The 14,840-nt window shown below is 43.0% G+C and overlaps 1 protein-coding gene across 2 annotated transcripts in view; it reads right to left on the bottom strand.

Annotated features, from left to right (window-relative positions):
- mapk12a (mitogen-activated protein kinase 12a) overlaps window positions 1-14,840 on the bottom strand; it is a 102,192-nt gene that overhangs the window by 60,525 nt on the left and 26,827 nt on the right. For both annotated transcript variants that reach the window (XM_059987431.1, XM_059987432.1), the window contains exon 3: window positions 12,916-12,974. In XM_059987431.1, the coding sequence (XP_059843414.1) occupies window positions 12,916-12,974 (59 nt within the window). The remainder of the gene's footprint in view (window positions 1-12,915; window positions 12,975-14,840) is intronic.

Below are 14,840 nucleotides of genomic sequence, written 5' to 3'. Positions count from 1 at the left end.
GGCGGGGGGGGGGGGGGGGTGAGAACCAAACTGAAGAGACAGAGGAAGAGGCAGTTGGCTCACAAATAGAGAAAGCTTGGAGACAGTGTGAGAGGGAGGATAGGCAGGTGATAGAGATGGGATGTGCTCAGACTGATGGTTTGAGATATGTCTATTTTAACGCACGGAGTACTATGAACAAAGCGGACGAGCTTAGAGCGTGGATCAGTACTTGGAGATATGATGTTGTGGCCATTACAAAGACTTGGACAACTCAGGGGCAAGAATGGTTACTTCAAGAGCCAGGCTTTAGATGTTTCAGAAAGGACAGGGAGGGAGGCAAAAGAGGTGGGGGCTTGGCACTGTTGATCAGAGATAGTGCCACGGCTGCAGAAAAGGAGGAAGACATGGAGAGATTGTATACGGAGTCTCTCTGGGTGGAAGTTAGGAACAGGAAAGGGTCAATAACTCTACTGGGTGTTTTTATACACCATCCAATAGTAAGAGGGACATCAAGGAGCAGATAGGGAGACAGATTCTGGAAAGGTGTAATAATAGCAGGGTTGTCATGGTGGGAGGTTTTAATTTCCTAAATATCGATTGGCATGTCCCTAGAGTGAGGGGTATAGATGGGGTGGAGTTTGTTAGGTGTGTTCAAGAAGGTTTCAGAATCCGAATCAGACTTTAATCGCCAAGTACCTGTACACATACAAGGAATTTACTTCCGGCAGATGTTGTCTCTCTGCTCATAACAATAATAATGATAAATATAAATGAAAATATAGATTATACATACAAGTAGTGCACAATATGTAGATAAGCCAATGCGAGGAGAGGCTGTACTTGATCTGGTATTGGGAAATGAACCTGGGTGGGTATCAGATCACTCAGTGGAAGAGCATTTTGGGGATAGTGATCACAATTCTATCTTCTTTACCATAGCATTGGAGAGGGATAGGAACAGACAAGTTAGGAAGGTGTTTAATTGGAGTAGGGGGAAATATGAGGCTATCAGGCAGGAACTTGGAAGCATAAATTGAGAACAGATGTTCTCGTGGAAATGTACAGAAGAAATGTGGCAAATGTTCAGGGAATATTTGCATGAAGTTCTGCATAGGAATGTTCCAATGAGACAGGGAAAGGATGGTAGGGTACAGGAACCATGGTGTACAAAGGCTGTTGTAAATCTAGTCAAGAAGAAAAGAAGAGCTTACAAAAGGTTCAAAAGACTAGGTAATGATAGAGATCTAGAAGATTATAAGGCTAGCAGGAAGGAGTTTAAGAAAGAAACTATGAGAGCCAGAAGGGCCATGGGAAGGCTTTGGCAGACAGGATTAAGGAAAACCCCAAGGCATTCTACAAGTATGTGAAGAGCAAGAGGATAAGATGTCAGAGAAAAGGACCAGTCAAGTGTGACAGTGGAAAAGTGTGTATGGATCCGGAGGAGATAGCAGAGGTATTTAATGAGTACTTTGCTTCAGTATTTGCTGCAGAAAAGGATGACTTACAGTGGACTGAAAAGTTTGAGCATGTAGTTATTAAGAAAGAGGATGAGCTGGAGCTTTTGGAAAGCATCAAGTTGGGTAAGTCACCGGGACTGGACGAGATATACCCCAACTACTGTGGAAGGAGAGGGAGGATATTGCAGAGCCTCTGGCAATGATCTTTGCATCATCAATGGGGACGGGAGAGATTCTGGGGGACTGGAGGGTTGCAGATGTTGTTTCCTTATTCAAGAAAGGGAGTAGAGATAGCCCAGGAAATAATAGACCAGTGAGTCTTACTTCAGTGGTTGTTAAGTTGACGGAGAAGATCCTGAGAGGCAGGATTTATGAACATTTGGAGAGGCATCATATGATTAGGAATAGTCGGCATGGCTTTGTCAAAGGCAGGTCATGCCTTACGAGCCTGATTGAATTTTTTTGTGAATGTGACTAAACACATTGATGAAGGTAGAGCAGCAGATGTAGTGTATATGGATTTCAGCAAGGCATTTGACAAGGTACCCCATGTAGGTTTATTGAGAAAGTAAGGAGGCATTGGATCCAAGGGGACATTGCTTTGTGGATCCAGAACTGGCTTGCCCACAGAAGGCAAAGAGTGGTTTTAGATGGGTCATATTCTGCACGGATGTCGGTGACCAGTGGTGTGCTTCAGGGATCTGTTTTGGGACCCCTACTCTTCGTGATTTTTATAAATGACCTGGATGAAGAAGTGGAGGGATGGGTTAGTAAATTTGCTCGTGACACAAAGGTTGGAGGTGTTGTGGATAGTGTGGAGGGCTGTCAGAGGTTACAGCGGGACATTGATAGGATGCAAAACTGGGCTGAGAAGTGGCAGATGGAGTTCAACTCAGATAAATGTGAGGTGGTTCATTTTGATAGGTCAAATATGATGACAGAATATCGTATAATGGTAAGACTCTTGGCAGTGTGGAGGATCAGAGGGATCTTGGGGTCTGAGAATAGGACACTCAAAGCTGCTGCACAGGTTGACTCTGTGGTTAATAAAGCATATGGTGCATTGGCCTTCATCAATCGTAGGATTGAGTTTAGGAGTCCAGAGGTAATGTTGCAGCTATATAGGACCCTGGTCAGATCCCAATTGGAGAACTGTGCTCAGTTCTGGTTACCTCCCTACAGGAAGGATGTGGAAGCCATAGAAAGGGTGCAGAGGAGATTTACAAGGATGTTGCCTGGGTTGGGGGGCATGCCTTATGAGACAAGTTGAGTGAACTCGGCCTTTTCTCCTTGGAGCGACGGAGGGTGAGAGGTGACCTGATAGAGGTGTATAAGATGATGAGAGGCATTGATCATGTGGATAGTCAGAGGCTATTTTCCAGGGCTGAAATGGCTAGCATGAGAGGGCACAGTTTTATGGTGCTTGGATGTAGGTACAGAGATGTCAGGGGTAAGTTTTTTACACAGAGAGTGACGAGTGCGTGGAATGGGCTGCCGGCAACGGTGGTGGAGGCGGATACAATAGGGTCTTTTAAGAGTCTCCTGGATAGATACATGGAGCTCAGAAAAATAAAGAGCTATGGGTAATCCCTAGGTAATTTCTCAGGTAAGGACATGTTCGGCACGGCTTTGTGGGCTGAAGGGCCTGTTTTGTGCCATAGATTTTCTATGTTTCTATCGGTTCACTAAAGTCTTGACAGCCTTTAGAAAGTCTAAGGACACCATGTTCCCTGTTTCCTCCTTATCTCTTCTGCTTGTTACATTCTTAAAATAAGTATGATCTTTTTTCGTAAACTCATGCTGACTTTGTCAAGTTCTGCTGGCGCTTCCCCAAAGAGATCTGTTATTGCATTTTTAATAATAGATTCTGATATCTTCCCCACTGTTGGCATCAGGTTTATTGGTCTGAAATAATCTGTTTATTCCCTTCCTCCTTTTAGTATTACTCGGTCGGAAAATGTACTTATTTAGGATTACAGTGTTGCGTAGGCCCTACCGGCTTGTCAAGCCCTGCTTTCCCACCAATCTCTGACAACCCCGACATAACGCTAACCTGATCACAGGACAACCTACAATGACCAATTAACCTACTTGGTAACCACCTACTTAATGGAAGGAAACTGGAGCACCTGGAAGAAAGACACACATTCCATGGGAAGGACAAAGAGTTATCGAAAATGCTAGAAACAGGCCATTCAGCCCATCTAGCCCATGCTGGCCCATTTAAGACGCTTGGTCCCATCAACCTGTATGGAGATCATAGCCTTCTACATCCCTCCCCATCCGAACTTCTCTTAAATGTTGAAATTGAGCTCGCAAGCACCACTTGACTGGCAGGTTGTTCCACACTCTCAATATCTCTTGAAATCCAAGGTTCCCTAAACCTGTTATGTTTATCTTTTATTCCGACAGGCACATACAAGCTTAGTACTCTCAAGATTTCACCGTTGAAGGCCCCTCATGTACAAAGTACACCTTTGTCAGTAAACAGCCTGTCGCAGTCCACACTTGCCAGATCCTGTCTGATACCATCAAAACTGGCCTCTCTCCAATTTAGAATCTCAACCCATGGACCAAACCTATCCTTTTCCATATTTACTTTGAAATTAGCGGCATTATGATCACTCGATGAGAAGTGTTCCCCTACATAAACTTCGGTCATCTGCCCCGTCTCACTCCCTAATAGGAGAACAAATACTGCACACTCATCGTAATGCTCCATTATGATGAAGCTTGATGAAACTGAATCTTAGGATGAGTGAGTTATCCTGTGAGAAGTTACTGAGTAGGCCGGGCCTACGTTCTGTAGCAGTCAGAGTGTTTTCATTTCATTGAATAAAATTCGTAGGGGATTTGTCAGAGTAAGTGCTGGCAGGTGAACACACTCTCTCGTTAGGACTTCACATACTGATAAAGGAAACTATCTTGAAAGTATTTGACAAACTCTATCCCATCTAGTCCATTTATAGTATGGAAGTCCCAATCAATATATGGAAATTTAAAATCACCCACTATATCAACCTTATGTTTGATAAGGTCTGTAATATAGCCTCATTAATGTAGTCATACCTTTCTTATTCTGCATTTCCACCCAGAAAACCTCACTAATCGAGTTCTCCAGTCTGCCCTGACTGAGCACTGCCGTGACATTTTCCCTGACTTGTAACCACTCCTCCCCCTTTAATCCCTCCCACTCTGTCACATCTAAAACAATGGAACCACACAACATTGAGCTGCCAGTCCTGCCCCTCCTGCATCCAAGTCTCACCAATGGCTACATTATCATAATTCCAGGCGTTGATCCATGCCTTGAGCTCATTTAACACTGAAATATACGCAGCTCAGACACTAGTCACACCATGCTCAACCTTTCGATAACTGACTTTGTCTGAAATCATAACAATATCTCTCTCCACTATTTGTTCTGACACTCATCCTGCTGCAACTCAAATTTAATCCCCCCCCCCATCCTCCACACACTTGCAGTACTATAAAACCTTGCAGTTAGGATATTGATCCCCCTTCAGTTCAGGTGCAAACCATCTCTTCTGTACAGATCCCACCTCCCCGGAAGAGAGCCCAATGATCCAAAAATCTGATGCCCTCCCGTCTACACCAACTGCTTAGCCACATGTGCCACATGTTAAACTGTATGATCTTCCTATTTCTGATCTCATTAGCATGTGGCACTGGTAGAATTCCTGAGGTCACAACCCTGGAGGTCCTGTCCTTTAAATTAGCACCTAACTCCCTGAACTCACATTGCAGAACTTCATCACTCTTCCTGCCAATGTCATTGGAACCTACATGGACCACAACCTCTGACATATAGACTTCTTACAGAGGACGGCAGGACTGAACTCCAAACTTCATCGTCCTGAGCTGTAATTGCATTGCACTATCTGCTATGCTATCTTGGTGCTCATGGTAGAGTTATGTCGCAACCACCCCCCACAGTCTGTAGAATCATTTGACTGCATTAGAGCTAGGAAGCCAGTGACAACGTCATGGGAAGTTTGACCTCTCATAGCTGTTGTCTCCAAAAGACAGCAGTGTTGCACAACAGAGCCCACTAATGAACTGATGTTAACCAATCTCATAGCATTTTAAGGAATTTTTAGAACTGTGTTATTGAAAAAAAAAGTGGTAAACGAATCAAAGACATGGAGGAAGTAGGGTTTGATGGTCATATGAGAGAGAATAAGTGTTTAAAAATTAATAAAAAGAAAGAAAAGAGAGAGAATAGGTGACAGGAATGCACAGAAACAACAGGGGGAAAAAGCATTGATAAGCACAAGAAATTCTGCAAATGCTGGAAATCCAAGTAACGCACACAAAATGCTGGAAGAACTCAGCAGGTCAGGCACCTCTATGGAAAAGAAAAAAACAGATGACATTTTAGCACAAGATCCTTCTTCAGGACTGGAAAGGAAAGGGGAAGAAGCTAGAATAAAAAAGATGGGGGGGTGGAGATGGCAAGGAGGAAAACTAGAAGGTGATGAGTGAAGCCAGATGGGTGGGGAAGGTGAAGGGCTGATAGGAGAGGAAAGTGGACCGTGGGAGAAAGGAAAAGAGGAGGCTCACTTGGGGGAATGAGATAGGCAGTTAGATGGGATTGTTTTGCCAAATGGTTGAATCGCCTCCAATTGGGTTGTAATGGCAAAGTAACGCCTAGAACTTAGCACAGAAAAAGCTACTGAGATTATCAGTTAAATTTTGTTAACAAATTACGTGAGAACTTTGAAAGAGCTCTGTTGTGGTTTATAAAGGAACTATTGCTGAAACAAAGGATATTATGTTCAAAGATAAAGTGATAATGTTAACATAATGTGCTACTCACAAATCATACTGTCTGACCTCTCAAACCCCAGCTGCTCTGGGAACATTAGAAATAGGAAAAGGAATAAGCCGTGATGCCAGTTGAGCTGCTCTGCCATTCAACTGTCACATTCATTCTTTTGCTGTTCAGTTTCTGTACAACTGAATTTACCATGAGTTCAGAAACCTGTCCTTCTTAACCTTGTACATAACCAATCAGAATCAGAAGCAGGTTCAATACCACTGGCATTCTGTATGTCATGAAATCTGTTGTTTTATGGCAGCAGTATGCTGTAATATACAATAATAAAAACTATACATTACAATAAGTATATATAAAAAAGTAGATTAAATCAAATAAGTAGTACAAAAAGCATGGGGAAAATGTATATTGAGGTAGTCTACATGGGTTCAATGTCCATTCAGAAATCCGATGTCAGAGGGGGAAGAAGCTGTTCCTGAATCGTTGAGTGTGTGTCTTCAGACTCCTGTACCACCACCTTGATGGTAGCAATTAGAAGAGGGTATGTCCCTGGTGATGGGGGACCTTAATGATGGATGCCGCCTTTTTGAGGCATTGTCATTTGAAGGTGTCCTTCAATCATGTTCAAAGTTCAAAGTAAATTTACTGTCACAGTACACATGTCACCATATACAGCACCAAGGTTCATTTTCTTGTGAGCATACTCAACAAATTCATGATAGAAAAATAACCACAGCAGAATCAGTGGAAGTCTGCCCAGTTGGGCATTCAACCAGTTTACAGAAGACAACAAACTGCAATTACAAACAAACAAACAAATAAATAATATTGAGTTCTTGAGATGAAGAGTCCTTGAAAGTGAGCCCATTGATTGTGGGAACATTGCAATGATGGGGCAAGTGAAGTTGGGTGAAGTTACCCTCTTTGGTTCAACAGCCTGATGGTTGAGCGGCAGTAACTGTCCCTGAACCTGGGTCATATGAGTCCTGAGACTCCTGTACCTTTGTCCTGATGGCAGCAACAAAAACAGAGCATGTCCTGGGTGGTGGGGGTCCCTGATGATGATCAGGAACTCTCATCACTTCAATAGCTGAGCATTCAATAGCCAAGCTGGTTCAAAAATTCTTAATATTACAGTTGTCAGAGTGAAATGGACAAATCCTTATCCTGAAGCCATGAACTCCACGTCTGAGCTCACCCGCCAGCACTTACTCTAACAAATCTCCTACAAATTTTATTCAATGAAATGAAAATACTGTGGTGACCCACTTCCCAGTGCACTCGAACCAGCTCACAAAGCGGTGCGCGCCAGCATTGAGGCCGGTCCCAAAAAGGGCGCCGAGCCTGCTTCACCAGCAAGGGGAAAAGCCCGTACGCGGGACGGGACTGTGAATATGCGCCCCCTACAGCATTCCCGCCCGGGAAGGGCGGGATCAGGAAGGCTTTAAAGCGAGGCCGCGAAGTTTGAATAAACCTCTTTTGCAACTGCAGCTCACCAACTCCGTGTCATTATTTCAGCGCTGCGTGTAGCACACCGCTACAACACTCCCATTCTTCTAGAGAATGTAGGCCTAGCCTACTCAGTAACTTCTCGTAGGATAACTCACTCATTCTAGGATTCAGTTTCATCAGCCTTCATCATAATGCTCCAAGGCAAGTGCGTCATTCCTTGACTAACAGGATACAATAGCTTGGGTGTGGTGCTACCAAAAGGCTACATATATATAGCTAGGGTGCCTAAGACCTTTGTACAATACTGTATTTGTCAATGTGGCATGGAGAGTGAATTTGTAAATTTGATAGGCGCAAAGGATATTGGGAATGGCGAGGGTGGAGTGCCATGGGACGGGTGTGGAACAGGTGGCAGAGAAGGATTGCCAGGGTGGGCAGTGGCGAGGGTGCAGACACACCCAGCCCTGAGACACCAGGCAAGGTCATTTGATTCCAAGCAATTGGTTTATTGATTATTACAGAATGTCTCTCTGGTGCTTCCCGCTCTCTACCCTCTCCTTTCCCTTTTTCCCAACCATGATTCCCCTCTCCCTGCCCCCATCCCACTCTCAGTCCACAATAGAGACCCAGATCAGAATCAGGTTTATCATCACTCACATACGTCATGAAATTTGTTTTTTTTTTCTGGCAGCAGTACAGTGCAATACATAAAATTACTACAGTACTGTGCAAAAGTCTTAGGCACCTTATGTATCATATATACATACGAATGTCTGCAAAGTTTTTGCCTAGTACTGTAAGTCAAAGGATTGTAGAGCAACGCAATATAGATATTGGTCCTACGACCCAACAAGTCCATGCTGACACAGTGCCTACACAGCTCATTCCAATTTCTGCATTCAGCCCATATCCCTGAAAGCCCCATATCTCCCTCAATGAAACTCCTCACTGTACATTCCTCAGTCACCTCCTCTGGAACTCAATCTATGGACTCACTCTGCACAAATTAGTTGCTCCTGGGTCCCCTGATAAGTACATCAAATAGCCTTTGTTAATTGAGTTTTTAAATACACATAGTATTGTTCAATATCGTGAACTTTTGAAAACGTTTGTTTTCCGGGAATTTTGTATGGGGATTATATTTTTATAATTTTCCCATGAATGGAATGAAATGCACTGCCTGCCACGACTGACAACTTCTGCAAACGTGAGCAAAAGGATTCCAAAACAGACCTTGGGAGGGAAATTTCCAAAATGTGATCAGTATTGTACATCAACAGTCAAGTAAACATCAAAAAGAAGAAGCAATAATGCCAAAAGTTAATGTTCATTCATTTGTTATGTGCTGTGTTATGTGACACAGGCGATCACAGTCTCATGACCTAGATTGTACTTGGCAAATTTTTCTACAGAAATTGTTTGCCATTGCATTCTTCTGGGCAGTGCCTTTATCAGAGACTTCAGAGACCACCCACCACCTGCTCCCCAGGCTTCACGTGACCCTGATCGGGAGGGGTGGGGCAGGGATAACCAGGTGCTACACCTTGCCCAAGGGTGACCTGCAGGTTGGCGGAGGGAAGGAGCACCTTACACCTCCTTTGGTAGAGATGTATCTCCACCCCAGCACCCAAAAGTTAATGATAAATATTAAACTGTCCTTAAGCTGTGTCTAAGTGGAGTAAGCGTTATTGATACGAGTGAAATTGATGATGGTGTAAATATGGAGCTGCAGGCACAGAATGCTGAAGGAACTCAGCAGGTCAGGCAGCATCTGAACAGTTGATGTTTCAGGCCAATCTGAAACACTGACTCCTTAATGCTGCCTGACCTGATGAGTTCCTCCAGCATTGTATAAATGTTATTAATGGCACGAACCAAGGAAATCCAAGGCCACCACAACCACATTAATTAGTCAGAGCAATTTAACACGCTGGATATCCAGACATTCACTGTCCAACAGAGTGATGGGACAGAATTGGAATCAGATTTTATAGCACCAACATATGTCATGAAACTTGTAGTTTTTGCATCAGCAGTACATTCCAATACATAATAATAAAAAACTATGAAATACAGTGAGCATTTATGTACATATAGGAAATAATTCGACTGGGCATCGCTGAAAGTCATGGAGCTAGTGAATGAACAGGCAGCATGCAAGAGAATTCCTGGAAGCATGGTTTTCCGCAAACAATTCTGTAAGTAAACACCTAGACCTCAATCCTATTTATGGGCTGTCACGGGCAAAATTCCACACCACAGCACACAAATCTGGCCACACAACCAATCACTGATGAGACTTCCTCTCCACATCACAACTGAGTTTCCAAAGTGACATCCAATCAGCTGACTGAGAAGTATATAAAGGCCAAGCATTCAGAGGACACATCACAATCGACAGTGCACTGTTGTGATGAAACGTTTTCAAGTAAATTGCCAAGAATCATTGAGTGTGTGCCTTCAGGTACCTCCTCCCTGATGGTAGCAATGAGAAGAGGTCATGTCCTGGGTGATGGGGGTCCTTAATAATGGATGCCTCCTTTTTGAGGCATCGACCTTTGAAGATGTCCTGGATGCTATGGAGTCTAGTGCCCATAATGAAGCTGAGTTCACAACTTTCTGAAGCTTCTTTCAATCCTGTGCACCAGCCCTCCCACCCCATACCAGACCGTGATGCAGAATCTATCCTTCCAACAAATATTGGTGCCACTGCTTTTTCTAAGCTCGCTTTAAATACACGATGCAGAGAATAATTGAAATAAACTAAACTTGTCCACAAGGGTTCAGAAATTGTGGATAACCTTTGGAATTAGCTTAATGGTGAAGCTGTCAGAGAAAATTGATTTCAAAGATGAAACTGACAGTAATTTCTGGAACCTGCCACATCCCAGGTTTCCATCTATCCCAAATGAACCACAATAATGAAAGGGGATGGCTGAGTGAGGGATTTCCAGTCTGATCATTTCCACAGAGTTAGTCATAGAACAGAAACAGGCCTTTTGACCCATTTAGTCTGTGCCAAACCCTTTAAACTGTCTACTACCATCGACCTACACTGGGGCCATAACCCTCCATACCCCCACCATCAACATACCTATCCTTTACTTCCAAACTTCCCTTACTCTTCAAAATCAAGCTTGCTTGTGCCAGTAATTTGTTCCACACTCTCACAATCCTCTAAGAAAAGAAGTTTTCCCTCATGTTCCCCTTAACCCCAACATCAGTGCAAAAAGCCTGCTTGCATTTACCCTGTCTATACCACTCATAATTTTGTATACCTCTATCAAATCTCCTCTCAATCTTCTACTTTCCAAGGAATAAAGTCCTAACCTATTCTGTCTTTCTTTATAACTCAGGGTCTCCAGACCCAGCAACATCCTTGTAAATTTTTTTTGTACTCTTCCAACCTTATTTACATCTTTCCTGTAGGACAAGGCTCCAAATTAGTCTCAATGTCTTATACAGCTTCAACATAACATCCCATCTCCTCTACTCAATACTTTAATTTATGAAATCCTATCTACCAAAAGCTATCTTTGCGACTCTATCTTCTTGTGGTGCAGCTTTCAATGAATTATGGACCTGTACTCCCAAATCCCTTTGTTCCACTACACTCCTCAGAGCTCTGCTATTCACTATGTAAGACCTACCCTGGTTGTTCCTACAGAAGTGCAACACTTACACCTTCTGCAGATTTGGAAATAATGACTTTGCCTAATAAGCTCAGCACTGCTAAAATTTGCCCTGTCTGTGCCCGGAAACAAGGACCGCAACAATTACTGAGCACCACGTTTGTGGTGAACTACATATACCTGTCTGGACACACCCCTCTGCTGACTGCTCCTGTGGCTCCTCCTACAGACCCCAGTATAAAGGCGATTGGGGCACTGCTCCTCCCTCAGTCTTCGAGATGTCGTGCTCCCTTTTGCTGTTAATAAGAGCCTATCGTTCACTTCCAGTCTCCGAGAGTTATTGGTGGTGCGTCAACGTTCCTGGCCCCACATCCAAATTTCTGCACAGGCCCTGCCCACTCCAGCGGGATCTGGACTGAATGGAGTGCAGATGACTGATGCCACTCCATTGTTCTACCAACTGTAAAGGATCTCAGTCCCATTGTTTTTGAATTAAAACAAACATGACTTCATTGACTCTCCTTGATTTAAAACAATTTGAAGTTTGGTGTGGAATTGTCTTCACAATAATTTTACACCTTTTTCTGCATCTGGTTTAGTATACTTCCAGCCTTTACCGTTAGGAACCATTTGTTTGTTCATTATGTGCCATGTTGTATAACGTGGGGGATCATGGTCTTTCCATGACCATGATTGATTGTTCTTGGCAACTTCTTCTACACAGGTGTTTGCCACTGCCTTCTGGACAGTGCCTTTACAAGATGGGTAACCCCGGCCATTATCAATACTCTTCAGAGATTGCCTGCCTGGTGTCAGTGGTCGCATAACCAGGACTTGTGATATGCACCAGCTGCTCATATGACTGTCCACCACCTGCTCCCATGGCTTCACGTGACTGGGGGTTTAAGCAAGTTACCTTCAGGCCAGCAGAGGGAAGGAGCACCTGACACCTCCTTTGGTAGAGATATATCTCCTCCCCAATGAATTTACCTCTACAATTTGTCCAAGTGACAATTTTGCTTTGTAAAGCTTGATAGTAAGTGCGACTGGTCCAAATGACCATCTCTTCCCTGCTTCTCAATGTCTCCCCTAGTGTAAGACTCAAAAGTTGGATTTCATGAGTTCAGGGTGCTGTGGCCAAATGTAATACTTTAATTACCACTCTCACTAAGATCAAGACAATGTGCACAAGCAGGGAACTAGGGACTTTGACATTAAGCTACATATTAGGGGTTCCCAACCTGTGGTCAATGGACCCCTTGATTAATGGCAAGGCTTCATGGCTTAATAAAAGGCTGGGAACCCCTGACATAGACGATCAAATTCTCTGCCACCCCATCACCACATATATGTAAGCTTGCTGCATTTCAATTGATTGAAAATACTGTGTCTAGCAATGAAGTCCCGTGTGACGCTGGTCAAGGTTAGAAAATGTCGGCTGTCCTGGGCATTAAAGGCGAAAAATAACCTGAAGCTCACTGTTTAGTCTTTGGTATAGGAAACTTCATTTTACATGTGTATCTATCTCTTCTACATTGTGTTGTCAACAGATAATATTATTCCCAAATAAATTATAGAATTAAAAACTTACAGATCATGAAATTTCTCCAAAGACAGATCCGGTGTAAAAACATCCAACAGCCCAATAACCTAGAGAAAAGAAAACATAATATTTTTACACTTGATTTATGATTATTATCTGTACATCTGGAAGAAATAGAAAATAAAAAAATAAATCACATCAGTTATTTTTTTCATTTTTCAAAATGATTTAATATCTGAACCACTTTTACTTTTATTGCTCCTAAAGGGGCTCACCAAAATGCTTCTCAAAGCTCAAAGTAAATTTTTATTATCAAAGTACATATATGTCACCATATACAACCTTGATATTCATTTCCTTGTGGGCATACTGAACAAATCCATAGAATAGTAACTATAACAGAATCAACCAGAGTGAAGAAGACAACAAACTGTGGAATTGCAAAAGGAAGAAACAGAAATACAAATAAATAAGCAATAAATATTGAGGACATAAGATTATGTGTCCTTGAAATTCAGCCCGTGGGTCATGGGAACATTTCAATGATGGGGCAAGTGAAGTTGAGTGAAGTTACCCCCTTTTCTTCGAGAGACTGATGGCTGAGGGGCAGTAACTGTTCCTGAGCCTGGTTCTGTTAATAAACAGGAAGTATTTGATGAACGTGCAGTAAGATACATTGAAATAGAGCATGCTTAAATCAGAAATGCAAACCGTAATTTCAATACATTAGTCTGGAGGCAGGAAAGGAAGATCTATAGTATTTTAGATATTCTGGGTTCTTTTTCTAATACGTAAAACTATTAGCTACTGCCCATTACACCGCTTGCATTTAAGACAAGAAGGAGTTGGACTCTCTCTCATCACTTGCCCAATCTATCTCCAACATTTCCTCATGATGATTGTGGCTATGTCATCTTAATGACACTGAAGGAGTAGAGCATGGTTGGAGATTTTTCTTGTCATAAAATATGGAGGATCTTACAGAGGCATGATGTGGAATGAAAACAGCTTGGCAAATCTGTTCTCTGTCACGCGCCAGCATTCTGACCCATACAAGAGTGTAGGCAGAACACGGCTCTGGTACAGCTTCATCTTGGTTAGTGTAAAACATTTCCCTTTTGATAAAGGCAAATAGATATAAATTTGCCTTCAGTGGCCCAACACATAGATGCAATCACATGGAAGGGGTGCCAATATCTTTACTTTCTTAGGAGATGGAGGGGATCTGGTCTGTCACCCAGTACTCTAACTTCTCCAGATGTACTGTTCCATCACGGACAGGTACAACAATTCAGGTGTGTAGGAACACACAAACCTTCTAAGAGTAATAGACTCTGCCCAGTATATCACGGACATATCCCTCCCCACCATGCCTATATCTACACGAGGTGCTCCCCCAAGAAGGCAACATCTTTAATCAAAGATCCCTGTCTCCCAGGCCATGCTATGTTTTTGTAGCTGTCATTGGACAAGAGGTAGAGAGGTCCGAAGTGCCACACCATCAGGTTCAATATTCAGCCATTTGGTTCTTGAACCAATCAGTAGTACCCTCATCTCTACAGTTAAGCAACATTCTGACCACTTTGTCCTATAATAGACTTCCTGCTTTTTGTTCTAATTGTGTTTTTTTCTTGTAGAAAATGTGTACAATTTACAGTACTGTACAAAAGTCTTAGGCACATATATATAACTAGGGTACCTAAGACTTTTGAACAGTACTGCATTTGTTAATGTGAAGTGGAGTGCCATCGGAGGAGTTGGGACAGGTGGCAGAGAAGGAGAGACAGGCTGGTGGGGGTAGCGAGGGTGCAGACACACCCAGCCCTGAGACACCAGGTAAGGGCATTTGATTCCAAACAATTGGTTTATTGATCATTACAGAATGTTTCTCTGGTGCTTCCCACTCCCTCCCCACTCTCTTCCCCTTTTCCCAACCATGATTCCCCTCTCCCTGCCCCCTTCCCACTCTCAGT

The sequence above is a fragment of the Hypanus sabinus genome, chromosome 13 (assembly GCF_030144855.1).
Source record: "Hypanus sabinus isolate sHypSab1 chromosome 13, sHypSab1.hap1, whole genome shotgun sequence".
NCBI lineage: Eukaryota > Metazoa > Chordata > Chondrichthyes > Myliobatiformes > Dasyatidae > Hypanus > Hypanus sabinus.
This window is presented reverse-complemented; position numbering and strand designations above follow the sequence as displayed.